Here is a 22,103-nt window from a genome sequence, read left to right as displayed (position 1 = left end):
TTACTCTTCATTTTGTTATCTCATGTATCCGAGACAAATAATGTTAAATTTCTTCAAACTGTTGTATTTAGTACTCTTAGTTGTCTGTGAGTGATGTGACACCAGTTCTTGGGTAGAGATATATGATGGTTTCCGCATTATAATTTAGTTTATTTAACTTAAGTCTTCCGCATTAATTCTATGTTTTCCGTTGTGGTTTAATTAACTAACACTTGTTGATAAGTTTAATAATAAGGGATTAAAATAAAGGAGTTGGGAATATATGAATGTGGCTTGCCTAGATTCCACGAGTAGGCGCCATCACGATCCCCGAGGGTGGGAAATCCGGGTCGTGATAAGAAACCTCTCACGTTCCACTGCCACAAGACGAAGTAGATGATTTCAGAACACCCACAACCCGAAGAAATCGTAGACCTTGAATCATCCCTCGACTCAAACTTCCTAAAAAACGACAATGAAAGCAGTGAATCATTGGAGGATCTTCCTATTAGACAGAAAAAGGCCTATGGAACAAACCCCCAAAAAGCCTGCATGCAAGAAAGGGAAAGCGGAGAACATAGATTTTGGGCCAGAGGACAAACTAAACTACTATGAACCAAGTGAGAAATCAAGGTTTGAGTCATATAAGTCTAAATCTATGGCTTATGGACACTCTGTAAGTCTCTCTATAATGAAAAATTTGCATTGGATGTGATTGCTATTTTTGACTTTCAACGTCTTTCTCCACTGTTTGATACTATTGGAAATTCTGTGTTTGAAGAGCCTGTGAGGATGTTTTATGCAAATCTGTTTGTTAATCACAAAGATGACTTGGAGTCCATGGTTTTAAGAACTCGGATTGTTCTTGATTCCCATCAATTTGAGAAGATATTTTCTGCTAAGTTTCATAGTTATGATGTTTTTGTGCAAAATTCATGGCCTAAAGAATTTGAAGTTTCCTTAGAAGAGGCAAAAGCTTTTCTGTCTGATGACACTCCTGACATTGGTCCTAAAGATCTCAAGTTTGAACACCGCGTTTTAGCCCACATGATAGCCACCACCTTACTTTCTAGAACTGGGTCCCTCAGCACTTCCACTACTGGAGATATTTTTATTCTCTATTGTCCTGTGAACAATAAAAGGCTTGACTAGTTTGTATGGATTCTTCAGTATATGCTTGAAAGTATCAGGGATATATCCTCTTCTGCTGCTTGTTTACCCTATGGTTTGCTCATCTCACATATTCTTGAAGTCATGAAGGTTGACTTGGCACCTTTCTCGCCCAAGCACATTACTAGTACCTATGATAAGACAACCTTTGCTATGATGGGTTACACCTTAAGTGACGATGGATGGGTCAGGCTTGCCAAAATTCAAAGTGCTCCAGTACAGGTTGAAACACCTACTGAACCAACAGAGACTTAGTCGACTGCCACTAACAACCTATAGCATATTCAGCAAAGTCTAGATGGGCTAAAAATCCCGCTCATTGCAATGAAAGAACAGGTGGGCAAGATTAGAGAAGTCACCAATGAAACATGTACAGATGTGGCCAAGCTTAGGATGAACATGGGAGCCACGAGGAGGTAAGGAATCAGGGCATTCAAGTCCATGACAGAAAAGATGGACAAAATCACCAAAGAAGTTAAAACCTCCTATGACTCTTTCTGCACCAAAGTGATCAATACCCTAAAGTACTTTCTAGGGAGAAACTAAGGCAGTCTGTGTGTGTTAAAAATAATTTTCTTTCTTGTTTTTATTTTGTGAACTATTTTTGCGTTGGACTGTAAGAACCATCACTCTGTACCTCTACCGAAGGCATAACCTTTGCTACCCTAACTACTCTGGCTATTATCTACTTTATATGTATGCTCTGTCTGCAATTGTGTTTTTTTTAAACCTTTTTTATTGATGTAGAGGGGGGAGAAAACGTGATTGAGTAAACCAGAGCAACAACTCAGGGGGAACGGTGATGAGTAAATCAAAGTAACAACTCAAGGGGAGCATGCATCTTAAGCTATGAAAGGGAAGTATACTTTGTTTACTCTTTTTTTTTGTCGTGACCATCAAAAGGGGGAAATTGTTACACCTAAGTTTCAATGATGACAATAGTGCAAAATTAATTGTATCCATTTGATTGCAGGAAATTAGGAGGTAGCACTACTTCAAAGGAAGTCCTTTTGGTAAGGACATCAGAAAGGAAACGAGATCAAACAAGAACGATGCTAAATCAAAGGAAGTCAAAGCCATCAAAAAGGAAACAAAATAAAGTCCAGGCGCTAAAGGAAGTCAAGGATAAATCAAGGACATCGAGGCTTTCAAGAAGGAAACATATCAAGTGCAGCTGCTAAAGAATATCAGGCCGTATTTTAAGGACTAATTTAGAATCTGAAGATACTGAAGATTGATCAACCAAATCAAGCCACAAATCACTCCCTTGAATGTGGATATGAAAGGGGAACGACATAAACGAATCCAGCCCATCTCTTGTGCAGGATTCGGAGGCACTTCTTGGGTCAAATCTCTTAGAGGATTCTGTGCCTCAATCAAAGATAGATCTACAACGGCTACTCAAACTCTCCCATAAGAAGACTGGCAAACTCAAGAAGATCATTACGCAACTACATAATTTGTTTCTAAGCCTTTCTAGTTCTTAGTACAAATAATGTATTCTTGAGTGTACAAGTATCACAAAAGATAGGAAGAGTTAGAACACAAAACGAGAGTTGTGTCAACATTGCGAAAATCACTGTTGTTGTACATCGTTGATGGTGAACGTACTAAAACCATCACTACTGTAAACATTTATCAAAGATCTAAGAGAACTCTTGTGACACATGGGAATTGGACGCAGGTACCACACTGGTACTGAACCAGTATAAAAACAGGTGTGTCTTCTTTACTTTTCTGTTCATTTAGTTCGTTCCTACTGAAATCATTCACTGTGCAAAGTCTAGTCGACTAAATTTACACTTAATCAACCAAGATTCTTAATCGATTACAATTCACCCCCTCTTGTACTTTCAAAAAAGGGTGTCAACAATACCTTTTAATGTGCAACATTACCGAGAGGAAACTATTATCCATATGAAGGTTTTTTACTGGTTTGTCTATGAGTAGATATCATCACAACTACAAATGATAAGCAGCATGTGGCTAATATATATCCTTAAGCTCGTTTAATTTGTTCCCAAACGACTTAGAACTCTATAATTTCATCAATAGCTTGACAAATTTTCGTCCTGATGAAAAGAGATTACAAATCAATCGTCTGGAAAAAGCAACTTGTATATTAAACTTTGGAGAAATTTGCTTGCGCTTTTTCAACACAACCAAAATGCTAAACTATTGCAAGGTTTTCTGTTTTCATTTGATCTGAACATTTGAGTGAAAATCTGCAAGCATCAATAGCGTCTTCAATGGTTAAGAAGACAGATTCTTTTGTAACGGTGTCTATTGACTCTGTCACCATCAACTTTTCCAAGACTCCCAACCTCGGATTCACCAAGATCATCTACAAATTAAAGAATTGAAATGTAAGTATTTAGAAACTTATGGACTTCCTATACCCTGCCCAAAAAGTAAATGATAGTTTGATTTTACCTTGATCCCTTTTGCTTCTACGCACCTTCGAATTTCTAATAAAGTTTCAACACCCGTTATGTCAATGGATGTAATACCTGTTGGCATAAGGTTGTGATTCAATTACATTACCATTGCATTATTATAATAGAAAAAGAAGGAAACATCCAAATTTCTCCTCCTTGCTAATTTATAGGAGTACCTCCTAATTCAAGTAATAAGAATTCAATTTCATTTCCTTTAGAAATGGTAAGAGAACGCTCATCTCTGATCCATCTAAGAATCCTGCGCAATCCATCAAAGAAAGACTATTACTAGAAGCACAGCTTGTTTGATGTGTATGAGAGAAAATACAACAAATTAAAAACCTTTCTCTGATGTAATTGCAATTTGCAAAGTATATAGGAGAACCAAGCTTCAGAATCAGAAACCCCGCAATTCCATTTGCATCAGGATACTGCTCCACATCGCGATACAATCCAGTTTCTGATATGAGTCCAAGCTTGCAAGTAGCTGGCCTTGCTATATATAGAAGTGCTCTGATTAAGGCAAGTCCAACCTGGAAAAGCCCCGGAAAAAAAATCATGATCTCTAATAGCAAACTTTTGTTATTAATTGATATTTTATTGAAAAGTGTAGTGCTTACGGATAACATTAGGCCAATGTCCATGCTTATGAAGGAAACACCAAAAAAGGCAGCCATACAAATACAGAAATCAAACTTGTCTGTCTTGAAGAGGTGATATGCCTTGTCATAGTCAATTAAGCCAAGCATTGCAGACATGATGATGGCGGAGAGAGAGACGAGGGGTGTGTAACTAAACAGAGGAGCCAAGAACAGAAGGGTTAGCATCATGCATATTGACATTACCACGTTTGACATTGCAGTCTTGCATCCAGCGTTGAAGTTAACTGCAGTTTTTGAAAATGGCCCTGAAAATACAACATCCATCATTATTAATTAGTTATGTACTACTACATGTTTTAATTTTATTTTATACATTTCTCTGGGAGTGTTCATAAAAAACAAACCGAACCAAACCGACTAAAAAAACCGATACTTTTTAGGTTTGGTTTAGGTTTTAAATTTTAAAAACTGATCAAATTTGGTTTGGTTTGATTTTAAACAAAAAAATAACCGAAAAAACCGAACCAAACCGACTATAAAAGTATCTATTTAAATTTATTATTACACCTATATATATATATATATATATATAAAGTTTCTAAAATTTTATGGTATGTAGTATGTATATATATATATATATACATATATATATATATATATATATATATGTATGTATGTATGTATGTTTTATATAAAGTTTTTAAATTTTATGGTACATATTAGTCATTTGTATTTTAGTCTAGTTTTTTGTTATTATAATAATCTAATTCTTTACCTTTACATTCTAGTTTGATTGATAGTCTTCTTTTGCTATGTGCAAGAATTAATTTTATGTTAAAAATAATCAATTTTTTATTGAGTACTTAAATTATTCATCACTATTTGATTCAATTATCATTAATATATCTTGGTAAATGATAGATTTTTTAAAGAGCAATTGACTTGATAGTGTTACGTTAAAAATGTAGTCGCCGGAATATGCGTTTGGTAGTGTATGTCTCATATTTAAGAAAAAACTGATAAATAACCGAAAAACCGACAAAAGCCGACAAAACTAGAATTCATAAAAAACCGATTTAATTGGTTTGGTTTGGTTCAAATATTTGAAAAATCGACTTACTTGATTTGATTTCTTTTTAGGAAAAAACCGACCCAAACCGAACCATGAACACCCCTAATTTTCCTAGAAGCATGTTCATTAAGTATATTGTATGACGGAGATGAATCTAGAATCTAAAATAAATGGGTTAGGATGAGAGATCTTATTACATATATTACTCTCCTCATTTAGTTTATGTGAAATTTTTTCGGAGTACGAGGGTCAAATTGACTAATTTTCGATATAAATACGAATATAAGAGTTTCAAAAATTTTGAAATGAAATTTACATAATTAAAAACTACATAAAAATTATTATATGTCATAGTTAATAATTGAAAATATTTAAAAAGTTTTACAAAAACCGTGATCAAAGAAAATTTTATTTGACTCCTCAAATAATAATAGGTTCGCGCAAAGTAAAATAGAGGGGGTATATATATATATATATATATGGGAGGAAAGCAAGAGATTCAGTTGAATCAAGCCCGTCGTAAATCCAGGGATGCTAATAATCTAATTAGTTTTCTTATCCAGTAGGTACAGTTTCCATCACGAGACTGGTCCTGACAACTGTGGTGTGATTGGTACGAAGAAAAATATTTTTCTTGAGGGTGGGTCCCTTCGGAGACATCCGATAAAAAAAAAAATTGAGAGTGGGGTGGGTAATAAGGTAGGGAAGGTTGAAAAAGAGTTTTGAAAACTTTTTTTGCCCCTTTTTTTTGGTATGGAAGTCATTTTTATCCAATTGGAGGAAAATAAGTTCATGCGAAAAATATTCTCTAAAATATTTAAGCCAACCAAACATAAGAAAATTGATCCATACCAAACACACCCTATATCTTGGTAAATTTTACTCTTGATTTTAGTGAATTACCAGTAGGGGTGGCAAACGGTCGGGTCGGGTCGAAAATGAATACTGTAAAACCGGATAAATTATCTGATCCGACCCATATTTAATGTGGATAAAAATGGGTTAATCAGTGGATAATATGAGTATATTTAATGCTTCTTGAATATGATCACTTTTGGGAGAATTCTTAGTGGCGTTTGGACATAAGAATTATAAAATTCCAAAGAAAAAAGTGAAACTTTTTTCAAGTGGAAATGGTATTTGAAAATTAGAGTTGTGTTTGGACATAAATAAAATTTTGGGTTATTTTTGAATTTTTGTGAGTGATTTGAGTGAAAATTTTGAAAAATAAAGAGTCTTTCAAACATTCGAAAAGTTCCAAAATTCATCTTCAAATGAAAATTTGAAATTTTATGGCCAAATACCGATTTAAAAAAATGAAAAATTCTTATATCCAAACGGGCTCTTAGTGTGACAAACTTGAGGAACCCCAAATTTAAAGTTTTATAAATGTAAAAATTAAACCCAATAGTTATCCATTTTCTAAATGGATAATATGGTTCTTATCTATATTTGAGCTGTTTTTAAAAAGTTCATTATCTAGGCCAATTTTTAGTGAATAATATGAATAATTAACTATTTTGTATTAATCATTTTGCCACTACTAATTACCAGTGGTCAAGTAGCATGAAGTGAAAGATCCAAAAATGTTCATGAGGCCAATGGCAATCATTTCCTTGTTGCCATCAATTTGTTCATTTCTGATGATGGCGAAACTCCGTCCGATGGCTATTCCCTCCTAGAAAATATTCCATATGAACTTAGTAAACACGTACGTTTTTTATGATTGACAAATCTGAAATTCTTTGTCATAAACGAAGCTCGTATGTATGGATAAAGGGTGTACTTACAGCTAGAGATATCATTGCTGCGATGACTCCTGCTTTTATAGGTGCTGATATATACTTGGGATCGAAATTTAAAAGATGAATGGAAGAAGGATTTATTCCTTTACTCAAATGTCCAACCTGTATATATTCAGTCCAAAATATGAGACAAAAAGACCTACTGTTACATTAGACGAGACAAATTAAAATACGGACTTAGTGCTGTGACCACAGAAAAGAAAAAGTTAGTGTTGCGTTTTCTACAAGATTATTAGTGATCTTGTCCATATCCGTCGGTGGACATAACTTGCATACTTTAAGTCTAATTCTCGAAATGTCAAAATTGGCTCTTCCTCGCTAGTTAGGTGGATGTCCACTTAGATAAGTGTTGTAAAAAGGGTTTGTCTCAATGATAAATTAGTGAAACGTTGCCATACACACCTCAATAGTAATTCTCCAACAACCCATAAAGAGAATTCAAAAGCAATCTTTTCCAAACTTGACTCTAACAGTTGCAAATTCTTTAATTTTTGTCTCTCCTTATGCGTCTCTTCCTGTTCTCAAACTATTTCGTTTGACAAACCGAAGCAAAAATACTTATAAAGCGGATCCAGGATTTAAACCCTATGGGTTCAACTTATAAATTTTTTAATTTTAAACCCATTATATTTATAAAGTTATTGGGTTCATATCTACTATTTTTGAAACTTTAATGAATTTTACATATAAATTTTTACTCCGCGTAGAAAGTTATGAGTTCAATCGAGTATACACTACATCCGCCCAGACTTATTGGTATTCCCTGTATATCTTTGTATATATTTGTGTGAGATACATGTGTCATAAAGGAAGTTTTTAACTCGATTTCTACTAAAATATTTTACGGCACACTAGCTAATTCAAATCACCTTCAATCTTCCTCAAATTTTGTATATCTCCGCGATTCTCTCTTCTATTCTTCCTTTCCTTGTCGGCCCATATTTGTCAGCTTTTCTATATGTTCTACAGCACTTAATATAAATTCATTTTGGGGTTGGGGGAGAAGGAAATTAAAGGCTTACGATTTGGATGCCATGTTTCTCAGCATGGGCGAAGTAAGCAAAAAGGCAGCCGACAATTACAGTGACCATTGGAGCTATGGCTGAAACCCAAAATAGCTTTGGTTTCTTGTTTTTCTGCAAAGAAATATTTTTTTTTTCTTGTATACATGATCTGCGAGAACACTTATTTTCACATACCAATAGGAAACACTCACCACAAATCTAGTGAATTGCAGGAAAGTAAGGAAGATTATTCCAACAACTGCACTCTCCCACTTCCACTGTTCGAGTACACAAAAAAATCAATAACAGAAATTAAATTGCCCAATTATATATATGGATCTATAAAATAATATTTCTAAATGATATGTGAGTGTCCAAGCTAAGGTATTTGAAGTATGCCAATGCATGGCTATTCACTTAATTAATCTAATAGATACAACCTCTTTTCTGTTGTGGAAGATAGCACGTAAGACAGAAACCACATCAGTATGGGTAGTGAAATGCTTCAAACCAAGCATGCCCTTCAGTTGCTGCAAGCAAATAATTATTGCTGTACCTCCCATAAATCCAGTTATGGTTGAATGTGATAGAAAATCTACCAAAATCCCAAGTCTGCACAAACCAAATAAATTCTACTTATATATTTCTACTAGTGCTAATTAATCAAAGAACTAGTTCTAATGTATCAAAGAACTACTTCGGTCGATATACCTTAGCAAACCCAGAGCAGTCTGAACCAAACCAGAGAAAAGAGTGGCCGTGAACACCAAACTAAGATACAGCGGCATATTATCGTTAGCGTTCACTTTTTCTTCAATAATTGCAGCAATAAGCAATGAGCAAGCAGCCACCGTCCCCACAGCAAGGTGTTTTGAACTTCCAAAAACCGCATAAATAAGAGGAGGAACAAAGCTCGAATCTGCATGCATGCAACTCATACATCTTTTAATCAAAATATTGTTAGTTGTACCTACTTCGAATCAAAAGCCAAGAAAGCCATGAACACGTACATCTTTTGGTACGAAGTGTCAATATATATATATATATATATATATATATATATATATATATATATATATATATATATATATATATATAGGAAAAAACAATACAATACTCTTATAAGTAGCTAGCTTACAGAGTCCAATGATTGGAGGAATGTTAGCGAGTTTGGCATAGCTTATCCCTTGAGGAATGGCAAGGCTAGCAATAGTTATTCCAGCAAGAAGATCATACTTGAAGAGCTTGAAACTGTACTTTGGCAGCCATTCAAATATTGGAACAAAATATTGAGCCCCCTTTAAAAATCTGCGTGAAATTGGCTCGTTCTTGATTTCATGGAATGGATCATCTGGGAAAAGGGTCTCTTTTAGGTTTGCTTTTAGTAATATCCCAAAGCTTCGTGGCGCTGCATAATTCACCCTATGCAAAGACTGGGGAGAGCTCGTCATGGCTGGGATATATATTGCTTTGCAGAAGAAATGAGCAAAAAGAAAGGAGAGCTTGGGTGGATTTGGCTTGAACAGCTTTGTGAATATTTATAGACGCAAAAAAGTTGGAAAGTGATGCAAGAATGACCAAGAGGAGAAAAATGGGGAATTGTCTGTACTTTACCTTGTTTGATCTTAATTTATTGAAAGGCGGCGAAATTTCTTGTATCATGTAAAGTCATATAATACTATATTATATTCTTTTCGTTTCAATTTAAGTGTCTTAGTTTGACTACACATGAAGCGTAAGAAAGTGAGAAAATTTTTTAAATCTTGTGACCTTAAAGTAAAGATATGTATAATGTTTCAAATGTCCTTGAATCTTGTAGTCTGGAATTTACCATATGGAAAGTTGGAGTTAAAAGTTACTAAATAAAGAAAGAGACATTCTTTTTGGTACAAATTAAAACAAAAAGTAAGCTATATAAAGTTAAAATGGAGGGAGTACTAAATATTACTCCTTTCGTTCAATTTTATGGGACGATAATTGACTCCACATGAAGTTTAAGAAAGAAAAACTTTTCCTTTCCTCAGCATCAACAACTTTGCCAACACTTGAGGGCAAAGCTGCAGTCTTTCTCAACCCATACTTCATCCTCATTCCCATCCTACCACAACTAGCACTACCAACCCTATTTTCCTGGTTCAATGTTTCACTAGTCTCCTCTTCTCGATTATCACATTCATGAGTATCCAAAAACTCGATATCCAAAGAACTAGGCCCTCCATAATCTTTTCAAAGGAACTTGGTTTCTTTCCCTCTACAACCTTTTTTCCTAACCGCACTACGTCAAAACACAAAGTGAAATCTCCAACATCGAATTCTCTCTCTCTCTCATGTGTAAATCTAAGGGCTTTTGGAGTCTCTTTACGATCCAAAATCCAACACGACGTGATGACACCTAACCCAATCCGTTAGGTACACCAATAACAATTTTTGCACCCTATTTTACACTAGTCAAGACAAGATTCAATTTGTAGTTTCTCTGTTGTTGATGAAGGAGAGTCGCCACCTAATATTTAAAGGTATACTAGGGTACCTAATGAGTGGTGATTTTACCATTTATTTTAGTCTCTTTGCTTCGTTTTTGTATCCATTAATTATAATATGAGGTTGTTCATGGTGTGTATTGCTAGATTATCAGGTAAATGATATCATGAAGAGAGTTGAAGTCAATTGAAGTGGAATTGAGTAGAAAAGAGTTAAAGAAATACAAATTCCTTCAGTGATTTCGCATCTGCGGAACCCTGTGCGCTTATGAGATCTCACATCTGCGAGAAGAAGGCCGCATCTGCGAAACTGGGCAACCTTTGCTGGGATCGCATGTGCGATTTGGTCATCTGCGCTTCTGCCCAAAGGGTCCGCACCTGCGTGTGCGTTTTTGCGCCTCGTGGTCCGCTTCTGCGGAATTGTAATTTCCACCAATGGCCGCTTCTACGAATGAAAGTCCTCTTTTGCGGAGTTGCACCTGCGATGATCTATTCCGCAGGTGCGTCCAACAGGCATCAGACCTGGGCAACTTGGGCAATTCAGATTTTCTCCATTCCAAACCCACAAATATATGACCTAGCTCATTTGTAAGATATCTTTGACCAATCTTGGAATTATCTTTGACATCTCTTGACTAGAGAAGACAAGTTTAGAAGCTAGGGTTCTTGCACACACACTTGGGGCTTGAAGATTTGAAGCTTTTGGTTGAGATTTTTTTGGCCATTTAAGTTCATTTATTCATTTCTTACTTTGTATTGAATATCTAAGTGTTTAGTATTTTTTTCAATACTTGAATCTTGTTTATGGGAATATTCATATTTAAAGTGGGGCTTAAATATCTTGTTGTGCTTATGCATTGAACGATTTTTATTTATTATGAAGTAACTTATTGTTTCTTTAATTATTCTTGTTCTTTAATGTTTCCAAAGGGATTAACTAACTGTGGGACTCACCCATTTACTTCTAATTAATTTTGGAAAAGATAATTTGGTGTTGGAAAAGATTAGTTAACAAGAACTCGAGGCGTTAACCCTCACTTTATAGATTTTACCTGCGGATAGGATTGAACTACTTGTAGCCATATTCTGGTGTGCTTTATCTCTTAATTATTTTAGGGATAATTCAATAAGGAAGTCTTATTAGCCTTCGGAAGAAGCTAATAAAGAATTATTACCCGAGGCTAATTAACATAAACTTGCTCATATTTGTAAAATCGTCAAATACATTGGATCGTTACTTGAGTGTTATTCCCAATGCATCCATGCTTGTGGCCATCCATAATTTTACTTGCTTTCTAGGTTAGTTTATATTTTCGCAATTAGTTATAAACATTTTCTCAAAAATATCCTAAGTGTTTGGCTTAGCATAATAAGCGATAATTTTCTTACACTTCTAATCACCTACATATTGTTCTTTGTGGGATTCGACCCCGACTCATAGTTGGAAATATTATATTACATGCGACCGTGTCCATTTACTTTTTAGAAGTGGATTTGGACGCCATCAAGATTGGCGCCGTTGCCGGGGAACAATTTGGCGTATTTAGGTTGTTTGAGAAGTAAGTGTACGTGCTTTAGTCCAAACTTGTGAATATTTGTGTAGTTATTTTTCTTATCTTAGTTTATTTTCTTATTTGTTTCTTGTTTATTTTCTTAGTTTTGAAAAATGGCATCGCATAATGAAAATTGGTCGGATTGTAGTTGTTCATACTTTGATGACCCTTATCCTTATTGTGGAGGGCCACTCTCTTGGCAAAATTGTTTAAATTCTCCCGGGGGTGGATTGTGCACACAATCTCAAACTCATAAATAGAGTATTTGTGATAAGTGTGGTGGTCAAAATGGCCATTGGGATAATTGTACTTATTTGTCCTTCCCTTCCCCGAACCCCTGCTATGATGATTCTACTTTTTGTGATGACAAGTATAGGGATATGGAAGTGGAAGAAGTTATGCATGGTCAAAATGGAGAGTTCAAGCTCATGGTGGAATGCCTACTTGAAGGAGGAAACAAAAAGCAAAATGCCTTGGATGAGTTTTTGAAAAATAGTCTCCAAAATGATTTGGCGCTTGAACGGTTGAACTTAAAAAGGGGAGAAATGCTTGAAGCTTTAGAGGTCCAAAAAGCCTCGGAAGTGAATGATAGCCAAGAACCTTCCATAAAGGTTGAAGTCGAAAATCCTTCTTTGGAAGTGGATCAAAACCAAGAAGAACTCTCAAATGCTCAAAATGAGAGGATGATGCTCATGTTGGAGGCCATTCTTGAAAATGAGGAGAATCACAACTTGGAACTCGAGGACTTGAAACAAGTACTTACTCAAATTGATGAGAATATCCGCACCTTGGAAGATCAAATAAAAATACTGATTGAGGCTCACTATGCCCACCAACTTGAACTTCGAGGAAAGTGAGTTTTATTTTGAGGAATCAAGAATTGAACATCCTTCAACCGACTCCATGCTTGTTAGTGATGCCAAGAAAAATATAGAATTAAAGTCAACCGGTGTAATTGAAAATATTTTTGAAGTTGATTCTAGTTCGGGGGACCAAGAGAATGTCAAAATCCGAAAAAAATTACAATGTCACATTCCAAGTATTTCTCAAAATTGGAATTGTGTGGTGATATGAGAATTGAACTGCACGAGTCAATGAGGGATTGAGAAGAGGAGAGGCAAGGGCTATACATCTTACAATTTGAAGGTACAAGAAGGTAAAATAACATTCCTCACATGAAAGCCAAGAAATACAAAATAAAGCAAATGGAATTTGGCTTGATCATCCACTTACCACCCCCCACCACTCGTGGTCACAAGCTTGATTCCAAGTTAGGTGACCAGTTCATATATTCTAAGTGGAGAGAAAAGTGGTAAAGTTGATTCGCGTCGTGCCACGACGTTAAATGCAGCACTTGGTGGGAGGCAACCCATCATTTTCAAAAATTTTAGTCATTTTTCAAATTTTCCTTTTTAGAATAGTTCGCTATATTATTTTAGACTAATCTGCAATGTTTTAAATTTTTTGGAGTTGAATTGAGGAGCTTGAGGTGTTGGAGTGCACAAAAATAGTAGCTGCCCAGTTGTGTCATTGAGAAATCTGGTGCAACCGCGTCTGCGGAAATATTCACGCAGAAGTGGCTATGTAGAAGTGTGTTTTTTCCGCAGATGAAAAACTATCACAGAAGCGGCAGCTACGCGCAAAAGCGTTTATGCGGAAGCGGTAAAAGTCCCGCAGAAGCGACCTGTTGGGTAAGTTTAAAGAAAAAGGCCTCTCTTACAGGTAACACTCTAACTGTTTTCCTCCAAACTCTAACTCCTCTATCTCTCACATAACTGTTGCTCAAACTTTCCATTGCTCTCGATTTTTACTGCCCTCACACAAGATACCCAGTACCATCTTCAGTCTCTCTTCTACTTCTTTCTTCTACTTTTATTTTCTTCTTCTTCTTCTTCTTCTTCTTCTTCTTCTTCTTCTTCTTCTTCTTGTTCTTCTTCTTCTTCTTGTTCTTCTTGTTCTTCTTGTTCTTCTTCTTCTTCTTGTTCTTCTTCTTCTTCTTCTTCTTCGTCTTCTTCTTCTTCTCTGAGTTTCCATGGCCTATCTCTCACATAACTGCCTATCTCTCATTTATGAGATTCCATGGCCATTTTCCCATGGCCCTTGTTTTCCCTTCTCGATCATTGTAAGCTTTAGGGGTGAGAGAAATTGGTTGAGTGTAGCTGTGTGTGCTGTTATTTTTGAAAAGAATTGGGGAAGTCTGAGTACCCAATTGCTTAAAAAAATCAAAAATAACTCTATGCCTGTCATGTGTTCGACAAATTGTCTGAAATAATGTTTGCTGCTATGTGCCTTAAAATCACGTGGAGTCAAGTCGTATGTTCATGTAGTGCACTAATTTAGAATTCTTTAGTATAAATTATGTGCCAAAATCATGTTTGGAATTGAAAAGAGTCGGCAGTAGCTGGGTTTGTGAAACCCCTGATGAAAACTGTTGAAGCAACAACAATTGACGCAGATACGGCTTCTCAGCTGTGATGCCTTCTTCGCAGGTACGATTTCTGGTAAGCTGTGAAAGTTCGCTGAAGCGACAGAATTTCCGCAGAAGCAGAACCACACCTGCGAGGCTTTTCCTGCAGGTGTGGTGATTGGGCATTTTTGCAAAAAATAGTGGCTCTGCAATTATTGTTTGCTGGGACTGTTTGGCTTGATTCTTTGGCTTAATTGCATTATTTTATTGCTTAATATAAATCTAATGCTTGCCTAACTTGGTTTAATTTTCAAGGTACTTTGAGCGTAAAATGGAGCCGAACATGAACGAAAATGCGGCGCTTGATCACGAAATTGAAGAAGTGGCTGAGGATTTGAACTATGGTACCAACAAATTCTTGTCTTCCGAGTGCCAACATCGATATTATGATGATCTCCACACAAAGAAGGTCAAACTTAAGAAAGGAATTGCCGATGACAAAGTGCTGGAGCTCTTTATGGATTTCCATGGCCGGCTAGTTTCAAGCGGCTGGACCTGCTTCATCCCCACTCCATGCAAGGCAAATGAGGAATGGGTTAGGGAATTTTAAGCCAACTTAAAGCGTACACATTTCCAAAACCATGAACTTACAATAAGGGGAAAGATTGTGAAATTTGGAATTGATGAGATAAATGAGGTCTATGGGCTTCAACATTATCTGCTCGAGCCGATGCGAGAAAGAGATACATGCGACAATGGTGATTGGCTATTCTCAAAGCTTTGTCCTACAGGTCAAACAATGACTTGGGCTAAAAAGAAAAAAAGTATCAAATGTGGTGATTTCACTGCTGAAGCAAAAATGTGGTTGTATATAATTGCGAGTAGAGTGTCTCCTTGTGGGAACATGTCAGATGTCCCATATACTACGGCCCTGATAACTTCTTGCATCCTTGATGACATTCCAGTAAATGTTGGTCATTACATCGTTCAGGAGCTGAAAGAGTATGTACTTCAAGGTGGCTCGACATTGATATTTCCATCATTGATTACAGAGTTGTCCCGGCGTGCGCAGGTTGAGGAATAGGATGGAGATCAGTTGATACCGGCAGACAAGCCCTTTCATCCATTGAGAGTGACAGGAGAAGACAGTGTGCTAAAGAACGAGAAGAGGAAAATGGAGATTGCTGTAGGTGAGGGGTCCTCCTCATAAGCTACTCAAGCCGAGGGACCATTTGGGATGCTAAATTCCCAGCTTGCATCCATTTGTGACTTAGTGTCATAGCTCCCTAGTGGGCCCTCACACTCCCAGCCTATGCCCGAGTAATTTACCAGGGAAGAAATGAAGACCTACATGGAGGTCTAGAAAACGCAGGCATTGTCTCACGAGAAGTTGGCAGCTTCTGTTGGCATGCTCGAGGCAGCCTATGGCAATATGGCCAAAGCATATGTAGATCTTCAGGCGGACATCAAAAATGAGAAAGAGATAAATAAGAAGAAGGGCAAGTTCATGATAAAGATGTGGAGAGGCATCAAGGCCATCTTCAAATGGGGGCAGCCGAACAGGAAGATACTGGTCGAGGACAAAGACGATACTGAAGAGTATTCCTTCTTGTCGAATGCTGCTGGTGATTATGCTGATGATACCGATGATGATGAGGCCGAGAGCTCTACACGGCAGTGATTAAACTTTTCCCGCAGTCTGCTAGTCTGATGCAGAACTCTAGGAGATCCTCAACCTACTCTTATTTTATTTTGATATTGTGCAGTGAGGACACTGCAATGTTTTATTTGGGGGTGGCATTAGGGAGTATACTTTATGTGTACATTGATACTTAACTTGTGCCCTTGCCGGAATTATGCTTTTGTACGGATATTGTGTGCCCTTGCCGGGCTTGTTTTACTATTGTTTATCATGTGCCTTTGCCGGGCGTAGTTTGTGATTGGTGATATAATTGTGGATTAGTCGCTTTAGTTATTCTATTTTTTTTATTTTTTTATTTATTTTCTTTAGTAGTTTTTAGTTATTTTATTTTCATTCCTTTAGTGTTTATTTTATTTTCTTTAGTAGTTTTTAATTTATATTATTTTTATCTCTTTAGTAGTAATATACTTTTTAAAAAATTTTGTGTTTTCTTTATGCTACGGTTGTTTCCCGAGAAATATTTTTTTGTTGAACCGGGTGACTTTTTTCTATGATGGATGGCGTGACGACTTTCTTAAGGGAATTAGTCTTATTTTGTTATGTGGAGACTTTTGGATTGTTTGGTACTAGTAAAATTAGTCTCTTGTATGTGAAGTTTGAATTAAGAATACCCCTCCGAATTTTGGCTATAAATTGAAAAAATAAGTTGCATGGGGAAGAATAATTTTGTGATAACCTTTTGGCTCATTTGGTGACTCTTTGCCCACTAGTTGGCATGATATTGTTCTAATTGCTCTTATTAAGAAGTGAAATTGATCCATATTGATTAGTTCATGTGTTATGTGTGGTAGTTTTTGTTAAAAATAATTCTTATGTTTACTTTTATCATCTAGAACTTGCTCGGTTGGTGTTTTAATGCAAACGTTAATTATGTTTGGTTGGAGGGATGACCTTAGGCATTCTTTGAGATCTATGAAAAAGTCTCTTTAGCCTATCCAGCCTACCATTGCATAAATACTATCACTAGTTTACCCCATTTGAGCCTTTGACCTTTTCTTTGGCTACCTCATTACAAACCTTTACCCTTTTGTGAAATAATTCCCTCTTTTGAACCCGTCCGTCCGTAAATATTGAGAATGAGGCTAAAAGCCTAAGTTGGGGGTGTTGGTATTAATTTAGAAATCGGTAAGGTTGTACATTGTGTGTAGAAGCAAATACCTCGAAGTTGTTTATATGTAGATACTCAAGCTCCAAAAGAAAATATATATATATATATATATATATATATATATATATATATATATATATATATATATATATATATATATATGTGTGTGTGTGTGTGTGTGTTGTGTGGGGGGGGGGGGAGTCTTGAAAAAATTAGAGAGGTACTTTACGGTGGTTCTATGTTGGTAACTAGATGTCAATAAGGACTATGTGGTTTAAAAAGATGCGAAGTGCAAAAGGAAAGTCAAATGTGATGTTTTAAGCGTCAATATCACACAAGAGGGGGGGGGGGGGTTAATTTGTGTGGTAACCAATTTTTCTTAACTGAACTATAGAAGAACCTGGTTCTTCTAGATGCTCCAACTACTACTGTTTGCGGAATAATAAATACTGAAAATAAAGAACACAGATATTTTACGTGGAAAACACCTGGCTCAAAAGGTGAAAAAACCACGACCTACTACTCAGTAGGATTTTCCCAAACTTCCACTACAATCACTGAGCCAAAACAACATTTACAAAAATCTTTGTAAACCTAAGGATTAACTCTAATCCGGTTGTGGCACACAGCCTCAACTGTTGCGATAACTTCAAGTTAGCTATAACTTGAACACTCTAGGTACCTAATACAATTGCTTCTATGAAAGCTGAAGGGGTACAATTTTAAATCACCTACTATAATTGAACTAGAAGAAAAGATAGACACAATGTAACTGGTTCTTCTATCTCGTTCAAGTAGCTTCAGGAGTGCACACTCAAATCACACATAAATTGCTTACAAAATCGCCTTGCTCTTTTGCTCTCAATTTAGTTTAACTTCTGCGTATGTGAATTACCTGTAAAAGAGAACAACACTGACATTTAATAGGTTAGTGATCAGAGTTCGATTGGGACTCAATTGCTGCTCTTCTATCGTAGAAGAGTTCATGATGATCTCAAACTCTAACACTATCTTCATCCTATATTGTGTTCTCTTCATATAAGGAGACTTTCTCTCCTTATCTAATATGCAACCTTTTCGATCAGACATGAGATATTGCTGCTTGATCAGTAGGACTTATCTCCTTCACGTTCCTCTCATATGTATAGATTCATCATGACTGTGCTTCACAAGATGGACCTGGTCCATGACTGAGTTCTTTTGTCAATCTTCAAAACTTCACCTGTTCTTGGGCCAACAAATTCCCCCTTTTTGATGATGACAAACTTCTATGCGTTTTACTTATTTGGAACCTGTAAGAACTCAGCTTAACCATCCATACTAACTTTAGAAAATTCACTTATCATCAAGGACCGGGTTAGTTAGGTTATAAATATCACTTATTTTTTAGAATGTGTAAAGCACATCTCTTCCCCCTTTTGGCATCATCGAAAAGTTGCATACTTAGTGTGATTCCCAGATTTTAGTAAGTATTCATGGCCACTGGGGCAACTGCAAGTGCAATCATGGTGCAATCATCAGTAATCAAGCAAACATATTTAACTATCAAGGACAAATTAATCATTGAACTAGAGCAAGATGGTAGTTATCATTGATAGACATATGTTGCCACCTACAATCCACAAAAGGAAAGAAAAACATTCAAATCATGAGCAAAAATAGAAAGATAGAAAAATCCCTAATCTAGGTCACTGGGGTACTAAACAAGTTTAGGAGACAAAAGCTAGGAGTCCTAAGGCTTGGAGGAACTGGAGGGTTGGGTTTGAGTATGGAGAAGAGTCAGCATGTTCTGAAGAATTCCATCATTCTTCTCCTTTTCTTTGGCAAGCTCAGTTCTGAGACCATCCCTCTCGGTTTCCACTTCAACCACACGAGCGTTGAGCCTAGCTATTTCAGCATCCTTGGTTGCACATTCCTGAACCAGAGCCCTAACTTTGCTGTTGATGGGTGTCTTCCGGGATAAACCAAGTTCATTTGGGATGGCATTGACTGTATAGTCACAAGCAAGAAGAGTATTGATGCCAAAGTGTTCCTTGTTCGATTCCATTTCCCATTTCTTCAGAGGCACATTTAGCCTCTCCAGAACTGTGGTTAGTATAAAGCCATATGGAGTAGCATGAGCCTTGGAGCCATTTATGACCCTGTCTAGCAGCTTGATAATGAAGGCAGGCCAGTTGATTTGCTTTCCTCTCTCCAGGTACTCTATAAGAACTAGATCCATGTAATTAGCAGTGTGCCTTCTCTCCTGTCTGGGCAATAAGCACTTGCTGACAAATTCAAACAAGACCTTGTGCTCAGGCCTCATTTCGCTTTTCTGCACAACCCTGCCTTCATTCACATCTTATGAATCACAAAACCTCCTAGTGATCTCAAGAGCAGTAGGGAGGGAGTCCAGGCATGGTCACCTTTGCCTTGTATAGTCATCAAACCCTTCAGAGGGTATGTACAGGACCTCTCCCAGTTTCTTTGCATCAAACTACACTTGGACTCCTTTCACCGGGCTATTAACAATGCCCTCCTTAACCACAACATTTGCCATAAATTCAATTAGCTCATTTCTGGCTAGCTTACTATCCATCTGAAGGACCATGTCCTTCCATCCCTGAGCAGCTAAAGCATCCATCAATCTCATCATTCCTGGTTCCACCAGGTCTTTCAGCAGTCTACCCTTTAAAATCATTCTTTTGCCAAACATGGCAAGTTTGTCCTGTTCCTTCTCAGATTCATTTTCTTCTTCTTCTCCACTCCAGTCATCATCTTCAGAAATTTTTGATTGGTTGTTTTTCACTGCAGATCTTTTCCTCTTGGCTAGTGTAGGTTCAACAACCTCAGACACAGAGGAAGACTTCTTGGAAGAAGTCTTGGGCTTTTTGGGCTTGGGTGTAGGAACCTCCACTGATGTACCCCTTTCTTGATAGACCGGTTCCATCTCCTCTTCCTCAACAGTCCTTGAGGATTCTACAATATTTCCCTTTCCTTTATCCATTTTCTTTTTCTTACTTTCAGCTAAAGCCCTTTGTAGCTCAGCTTCACACTGTTTCACCCTGCTTCTTGTGACTCTACCCTTTGGCAATGAAGAGGCAGTAGGTGTTGAGGATGAAGCCTTTCTTTTCTTGGAAGGCTTAGGAACATTTGGGGCTTTTGTTGTGGGAGTTCTGCGTTTCTTTGGGTCATAGCTTGCCCTAACCTTTTTCAGCAGGACTGCTAGGGTTTCTTCAGCAGATGAAACAGGTTCATCTCTTTGTGTGCTCAGATGGACCAACCCCTCAGCAGTTTCCCCAGAACCACTTCCCCCTGACTTCATGCCACTCTCTTCTACCCCTTTTTGTTCAACCCCACAGATAGTAGGCACTACTCCTTTCCTGATTCCTCCCTCTTCACCATATGCACTCTCTCTCTCTTTTTCTTTTTCAAAATTCTTTTTACCTCCACTCCTTCGTTTCTCAGGCAATTCAACATCCCTATTGGGTCCAACCAGAACAAACCTAGTCTCTAGGTTTTCAGTCACAGATGAACCTACCTTAGAAGGGGATTCTTGAGTCTTTTCAGAATCAGAAGACCCATGTCCATCCCCCTCAGTAGCGGATTGATAGGATCCAGAATCAGAACTGGAGTCGGAGTTTTGAGCTAGGCTTGCTTTCAACCTCTCATTTAATGCCTTCCTCAGAGCACAGACGCTACAGTCTTTCGAGCAAGAATTTTCACCCTTCGTAGTCTAGGTTTTGGAGATGCACTGGGTGGAGTAGTTGAGGATGAATTTGAGGGAGATGGTGGTGGAAGAGTTCCAGGATTGTCTTGTGGGTTAGACATGATCGTTGGTTTCTTGAGAGAATTTGGGAAATAGAGTTCTGAAGAAGAAGGCAAGTGAGGGTGAAGAAGAATTTTTGACGGTTTGAAATTATTAAGATGGCAGGGGAGGTGATGTGTATTTAAAGAGAAATACACATTTAATAGGTAACGACAACTTTTTAACAATGGTCAATTAGAGGTCTAATCAACCTGAAATTTCTGATTTGGAATGATCGGTTTATCTTCCCTAGATTTTAGGCAAAATTTTCGGTTTAGAGTTCTAGGCAAACGGAACAAGTTCAATGCTAACGAATAGAATTTTCTAGGAATTGAACAATTATAGGACTTCTGCTCATGATTGAAATATTAATCTCTCTAATTGTGCAGAGTATAGAAAACATACCTTAGCTTTCATATGAATCCATACTGATGAACCAGGTTCTTCATTTAGAACTCTCTTGAACATGCTTCAAATGCCATAATAGAGAAAATTTATTAAGAGATCAGTTAGACATATTAACACATGTCACAGGAGTATACTAATTAAAGTATAAAGCTGAGTAAGAATCAATCTAGATATTTACACAAGTTCAGAACTCCTAGCCAATTTTTTTTTCATTTTCATATTTTTTTTCATTGTGCATTCTGAGCTGGACCTATTAGGTGATCTTAATCATTCCTAATTCCAACCTGTTCCTCTCAAAGTTTTCTCTACTCAGTGCTTTAGTGAAGATGTCAGCAATTTGTTTATCAGTAGCACATAATTATATGGAGATCAATCCTTTCTCATAGTTATCTCTCAAGAAGTGGTGTCTAACATCTATGTGCTTAGTCCTCTTATGATGAACAGGGTTCTTTGTCATACTTATAGCACTAGTGTTATCATAAAATATAGGAACGCAACCAACTTCAATACCAAAATCTACCAGCTGCTGTTTAATCCATAGCAATTGAGCACAACAAGAGGCAGCAGCAACATACTCAGCCTCAGCAG

At 36.9% G+C, this 22,103-nt stretch overlaps 1 protein-coding gene across 1 annotated transcript; it reads right to left on the bottom strand.

The window, feature by feature from the left end:
• Window positions 1–3,118: 3,118 nt before the first annotated feature.
• Window positions 3,119–9,596, bottom strand: LOC109236315 (probable sulfate transporter 3.5). Its single transcript, XM_019402479.1, has 12 exons — window positions 9,209–9,596; window positions 8,782–8,989; window positions 8,511–8,682; window positions 8,283–8,348; window positions 8,089–8,202; window positions 7,052–7,168; window positions 6,813–6,939; window positions 4,208–4,494; window positions 3,930–4,120; window positions 3,764–3,846; window positions 3,583–3,659; window positions 3,119–3,493 (listed from the first exon to the last, which is right to left on the bottom strand). Exons 1-12 carry the CDS (start codon window positions 9,519–9,521, stop codon window positions 3,320–3,322), a joined length of 1,929 nt encoding a protein of 642 aa, XP_019258024.1. The 5' UTR covers window positions 9,522–9,596; the 3' UTR covers window positions 3,119–3,319.
• Window positions 9,597–22,103: the final 12,507 nt, after the last annotated feature.

Source organism: Nicotiana attenuata, unplaced genomic scaffold, assembly GCF_001879085.1.
Source record: "Nicotiana attenuata strain UT unplaced genomic scaffold, NIATTr2, whole genome shotgun sequence".
Classification (NCBI taxonomy): domain Eukaryota; kingdom Viridiplantae; phylum Streptophyta; class Magnoliopsida; order Solanales; family Solanaceae; genus Nicotiana; species Nicotiana attenuata.
This window is presented reverse-complemented; position numbering and strand designations above follow the sequence as displayed.

What these genes read in the sequence shown, in the direction of transcription:
- LOC109236315 (XM_019402479.1), bottom strand. Translation starts at nt 9,521, where the DNA reads ATGACGAGCTCTCCCCAGTCTTTGCATAGGGTGAATTATGCAGCGCCA. An exon ending in ACTGCTCTGGGTTTGCTAAG is followed by an intron (nt 8,683 to 8,781) that starts GTATATCGACCG and finishes TGGTTTGTGCAG; the next exon opens with ACTTGGGATTTTGGTAGATT. An exon ending in TGCAATTACATCAGAGAAAG is followed by an intron (nt 3,847 to 3,929) that starts GTTTTTAATTTG and finishes TGGATTGCGCAG; the next exon opens with GATTCTTAGATGGATCAGAG.